At 38.9% G+C, this 6,000-nt stretch overlaps 1 protein-coding gene across 1 annotated transcript; it reads left to right on the top strand.

The window, feature by feature from the left end:
• Positions 1-523: 523 nt before the first annotated feature.
• On the top strand, positions 524-3,633 carry cript (cysteine-rich PDZ-binding protein). Its single transcript, XM_072456759.1, has 5 exons — positions 524-621; positions 816-881; positions 1,445-1,499; positions 2,625-2,728; positions 2,953-3,633. The coding sequence occupies exons 1-5, from the start codon at positions 606-608 to the stop codon at positions 3,015-3,017; spliced, it is 306 nt and encodes a 101-aa protein (XP_072312860.1). The 5' UTR covers positions 524-605; the 3' UTR covers positions 3,018-3,633.
• Positions 3,634-6,000: the final 2,367 nt, after the last annotated feature.

Genomic DNA, 6,000 nt, shown 5'->3' with positions numbered 1-6,000 from the left:
CTTTATTTAGTTTATTGTGTAAAAAAAAGTAGCACAATAACAGATAACTTATCCATCCATCCATTTTCTACCGCTTGTTCCCTTATAGGAAGAGAAGAGTTGTTCTTAATAGAACAACTCTTATAAACAAAACTCCTATAGACAGAACCTCTCATATTCTTAATAAGGAATAGAGGGGGGAAATAAAAAGATAAAATAAAAATAAGATAACATAAGACAAAATAATATTAATAATAATAGTGGTAAAGTAAACACTCTTATTTACAGTAGTTATATGCACATGAATATGACATTATTGCGTATGAATAACCGGCCGCACGTCTGATTCTTGGGGAAAAAGTAAAAACATGAGATTACAAACGGAATGTCTTCTGTTAACGACCTCAAACTTCACAAAAGTATTTGACCCAACCACAAGGCGGTGTTGTTGATTGACAGTTGCTTTGTCAGCTGAGAACGCTGCTATATGACGTTGAAAGGGTGGGAGGGAAACACACCGGAAGTGGGAGGGAAATACACCGGAAGTTTACATTTTTCACCCGAGTCTACAAGCTAACGCGTTCTTTTTAAGTCTACACCTTTAGTAATTAAAAGAAACGTAAAAAATGGTTTGCGAGAAATGTGCGTATCACAACCAGCATTACATTTATGTCGTTAATGTGTTTTGTGTTGCTTTTCGGACCAACATAAAGGGCAATATTTAAAGAAGCTACGCAGTTAGGCTAATGCTAACTAGCTACCTTTGTTTTCTTTTGCCTTCTATCACAAACATTGCCTTTATACTCACGCTGACTTTCCGTTTTTACTGGTTTTAGGTGAGAAGAAACTGGGAAAAGTGATTACTCCTGATACGTGGAAGGATGGAGCTCGGAATACAACAGGTGAGAGTGAAGTAGTTGTCACTTTATAAACTGTTAATTGATGTATTCTTACTTTAAACACACGAACTGGCTGTTCTATTACAAGTTAGCAGCAGAAATGGTGACAGAACAGTGTTACTTTCTTATAATCATGGGAATAGTGGTGGACACTTTGTGAGAAAACCGAAAAGAAGGCTCAGATTTCCCTTCTCAAATTAATGATGAAAACAAAACAATGCTGCAAATATAATGCTGTTTTCATTCTTTATTGCTTTTTACACTGTTATATAATGCAACTCATTGTTTCCCATAACCAAGGAGACTATGTTGTGACTCCCTTTTGACTTTAAAAAACAACCAGCAATAAAATAGTATTAAAATTATACTTTTTGCCCATATAGAGATGTAACTTCAATAGTGTAGTCTTTTTAAATGAGCATTAGTCTAAGTATTCAAAAAGTACTCTTGTATGACCATGTAACAGAATGTGTTACGAAATACATTTTCAAACTATTTTTCCCAACACTTTCTATCTATGTACCTATTTATTATAATTATGTTCTGAATTTTTTTTCTTTTCTCAGAAAGTGGTGGTCGAAAACTAAATGAAAACAAACTCCTGACTTCAAGGAAAGCCAGGTAAGTTACAGGTTATACACTTAATAATAGTTGCACGCTCTCATATTATGTTGGACCGCCTTTAGCTTTGATCACAGCACACATTCAATAATCTTCTGCAACATTTCCATCCAGTGTGTCATTATTCCTCACATAGATCTTGTTTTGATGATGTGAGAGAGTGACCACTGCACAAAGCCTTCTCCAGCTCGTCCCAAACACTCTCACTGGGGTTCTTTAGATCTTTACAGGACGACTGCGCCTAGAGTAGCAACAGTGCCTAACGTTCTGTCTTACCGTGGACACATGAACAAGGCTTTTAGAGACACTTTTCAGACCTTTCCAGCTTCATGCAAGTCAACAATTCCTGATCGTCGGTCTTCTCAGAGGTCGTTTTGTGCGAGGCGTTGTTCAGTTCACATCAGGCAATGCTTCTCGAGAAGAGTTTTTATAGGGCGGGGCAGCTTTAACCAACACATCCATTCTCATCACGTTGACTGGACTCCTGGCTCCAATTAGTTCTTGGAGAAGTCATTACCCGAGGAGTTCAGAATCAGAAAAGGGTTATTTCCATTGTAAATTAACAGAATTCGCAAACATAGGAACGTGTTTTGATGATTTGGTGCAACATAAAACACTGAACAATGATAAAACAACCTATATAAAGTCAAAATATATACCGTATTTTCTGGAGTATAAGTTGCACCAGCCAAAAAATAACATAAAAGTCGCACCCCAGGCCAAACTATGAAAAAAGGTGCAACTTATAGTCCAGAAAATATGGTAAGTCAAAAATAAAAAACAAAAAATCTGCTATAGGATAATACAAATACAAATAGGCTATAAGATAAGAAATAAGAATCAAAATAGGCTTACTATGTACACACATTTACAGTTTAATTTTCCACCCAACACTGAAGGTTTACATGTTGTGCTCCATAAAAACATGAAAACATATCCTGTTTGTGCAGTATTAGTTTGAGAAGACTGTTTTTCTTTTGTCGTGACTTGGATGAAGCTCAGAACACATTTTATGACCAATTTATGCAGAAATCCAAGTCATTCCAAAGGGTTTTCTTGACACTCTAGAACTCCATCAGTCATATTCCTCACTTGACTCGATCTCGTCTCCTTCTCGTGTTCTAGATTCGACCCGTACAGCAAGTCGGGCTTCGCCATCTGCCGGATCTGTAAGAGCTCCGTTCACCAGTCCGGATCGCACTACTGCCAGGGCTGCGCCTACAAGAAAGGTAACCATGTGACTAATGCTCGCACCGGTGACGTGTCCACGCTGCCGTTAACGGAGCACAAACACAGCACTCATTCCCTCATCATTTACTCCACGTTCTCTCAAAAACAAGCTCTCCCATCCTTTTTTTTGTACATTTTTAAGTGCAATCGTACAACAGGGTCACATGTGTATTCGCTCATACGCTGTTCATCAGACGTTCTAATCCTCTTTGCTATTTTTCAGGAATTTGCGCGATGTGCGGCAAGAAAGTTCTGGACACCAAGAACTACAAGCAGACGTCTGTGTGAAGGACTCAGCAGAAAATGGTCCTGTTTAATTAGTGGGAGACAAACCTGTGCTTAGTCTGAAGTTTCCCATCGTCCGCTCTCCCAGTGTCGCTTTTGTTACTATATTTTTTTTCCTTTGATGTGAAATCGTTAAATTAAGCCGTTGTGTTCCGTCGCCGCTCCGCCAAAAGGAGGATCCAGTCTGGTTTAAAATGACTTTCTGAACCTTAAATATGACCTTCGTTATTCATCTTGTTTCATTCATTTCCTGTGTCATGGAATAAGATGATTTTAGTTTTTAATCACAAGTAAATGTTGCAGTGATGAAAGTGGCTTGTAATAAGGAGCAAATGTATTGAAAACATTTGAAAACGTGTCGTATAATCGAGGGCCATGAAGACAATAAATCAAAAAATGAGTCCAAAACCCCTAAAATGTTCATACATATCCAGAATTTAAGTTTTCGTTTATCTAAATATATACAGATTTTCTTTTTTGCAGTGCGCTCTGTCGTTTCCTATTATGTAACCTGTACATTTTACACTTCCAAACCTTGTAAAGACGTATATATTTGCTTTTAAATACTTGTCCCTGTGTAAAATAGTGTTAATTTTGATTGAATAAACCATCATTACAAGAGCCTCGACTTGTTTATGCCTCATTGGAGCCGCTCACGTCAAACAGTCCTTGCCATGTGCACTCGTAATAGATTTAGCGCTGATATAATCGCGTTTGGATATTGCGTACAGTCGTGGCCGCCGCGCTGTCAGGGTCAAAGTGCGTGGTATTTGAGATGTAAAAGGGCGGGTTGGGCCCCAGGGCTCGGGCGGCACATGCACAGCACACTTGTCAGGCGGTGGTGATGTAAGCTACTGGTTTAACGGCGTGGAAAGCACAGGGTGGTCCTGGGTAACTCTTTCTGACGCGCAGTTCCGTTGGGAAACAGCAGCTGAGAACATCGTTGGCCGGAAAAATATTGCTCACTACGACACTTTTCCTGGAGGCTGGTGTTATGAATGAACACAAATCCAAAACCCTCGGCAAAGCTTTGGAAGAAGAAAAAGAGAAAGGAAAAGCTGCGTGAACTGTATTAGTTCAAAACAAAGCAGTTATTTGTGGAAAAGTATATTAAACATTATGTGTAATATTCGGTAAATCATTGACTATTCATTCATATTTAGTTGTATTCGTATAATTTGCAGCCATCACGTTAAAACTAGAAGTATTTTCAACTAACATTAAGTTGGCTTTTATGTGTATGAGCATGTATTTTATAGCAGTTATGGTAAAATGTGCATTTTTCAAGAATGAATCAGAATGTATTTGTGTTTGGCCCAATTAAAAGTGCTTTACGAAACAATTAAAAGATACAATGGATTAAAATCACAATAGAATGCAAGTATAATCATTTTAAACCTTGAAAACAAGTAAACTTTGTATTTATTTATGATTTATGATAAGGAAACTCGTTTGCTCAGTGTTTGTTTCAGTCTTTAGGTCCTCTGTGAGTTTCACTGCATTAGAAGAGACTCAATGTGATGCATGTGCTGAACATCATTACAACTATAAGTACATTTACATCACATAATACTGTTGATATTGATTCTACTCAAGTACTGCATGACAGTTACTTCTCTCTCCTTCATCAGATTGATCAGAGCTGGATTATGAATAAATTAAGTGACATTTGTCGCACCACATTTCTTTCTTTTAGTCTTAGTAAATGTGTTGATTACTCTTTATTTCTGACAATGTGAGATGAAAACGTTATATTTCTGGTGCATTATCAGCTGTTCTTGAGTCTTAATTACATTGAGTACTACTTTGTAACTTGTGCACTCCAATGGTACACATGTATATTATGGTTATGTTGAGTAGAAGTTTTGACCCACTCAGCATTAAAACTATCTTTATATTATGTAAATAACTAGCAGTTTTATGTTTTTCTTTATACACGTCTTTTTATTATGGTGTAATGTCTATTTTTATTACGTTTTACATGAGTGAACTGAAGTTTGGACAGTGTATTATGTGAAACCAGAATAACCCACATTTATTAAGCCAAAAAACAGAAGGAAAGAAGAGAAAGTAGACTTTTCCTTTTAGCCCAATTTATTAAATCAAATCCTTAAATTACACGCTACAGTGGCCGTTGCTACAGCCGAATTATCTTTGTGTCCTTTAGAAACAACGTTGTACTCTTCACAGTTTACATCTTAAAAATGTCCCACGGTATATTACAAGGACCGTATAAACATAGTTGCACGCTTAAATACAGTTTTGTGACGAGAAAGCACGACAAAACACGTTGTAAAAGCACCGGCGCGTTCTCCATCACAACAAGGTAATATCGAAGACGTGAACTTAAACGTTGCACTCCAAAAGAAGTCACAGTTTTAAGGCCGCACGATGTGGATTCAAGGCACGAGTTACAAAAACATGTCCTCCTGAACGGCTCCGTCCCAAAACGGCGGTCGGATCCTACATTTTGTGATGTGACGTGTGACAGTGTGTATTCAAGTACTTTACATTGAGCTCTGTAGTGTAGTTAGGGCCGTGGCTGCAGAGCCGCGGTGCGGTCAAATAGCCCAGCAGTTTCAGAAGCCGCGGCACGGCCATATAGCCTCATGGCTAACCCTAACCCTAACGCCTCATGGCTAACCCTAACCCTAACCCTAACGCATCATGGCTAACCCTAAAGCCTCATGGCTAACCCTAACCCTAACCCTGACCCTAACCCTAACGCCTCATGGCTAACCCTAACCCTAACGCCTCATGGCTAACCCTAACCCTAACCCTAACGCCTCATGGCTAACCCTAACCCTAACCCTAACCCTAACGCCTCATGGCTAACCCTAACGCCTCATGGCTAACCCTAACCCTAACCCTGACCCTAACCCTAACGCCTCATGGCTAACCCTAACCCCCGACCCTAACCCTAACCCTAACCCTGACCCTGACCCTAACCTCAACCCTAACCCTGACCCTAACCCTAACCCTAACC

The sequence above is a fragment of the Eucyclogobius newberryi genome, unplaced genomic scaffold (assembly GCF_026437365.1).
Source record: "Eucyclogobius newberryi isolate DKJ021-1_F unplaced genomic scaffold, fEucNew1.0.hap1 SCAF_20, whole genome shotgun sequence".
In the NCBI taxonomy this organism is placed as follows: domain Eukaryota; kingdom Metazoa; phylum Chordata; class Actinopteri; order Gobiiformes; family Gobiidae; genus Eucyclogobius; species Eucyclogobius newberryi.
This window is presented reverse-complemented; position numbering and strand designations above follow the sequence as displayed.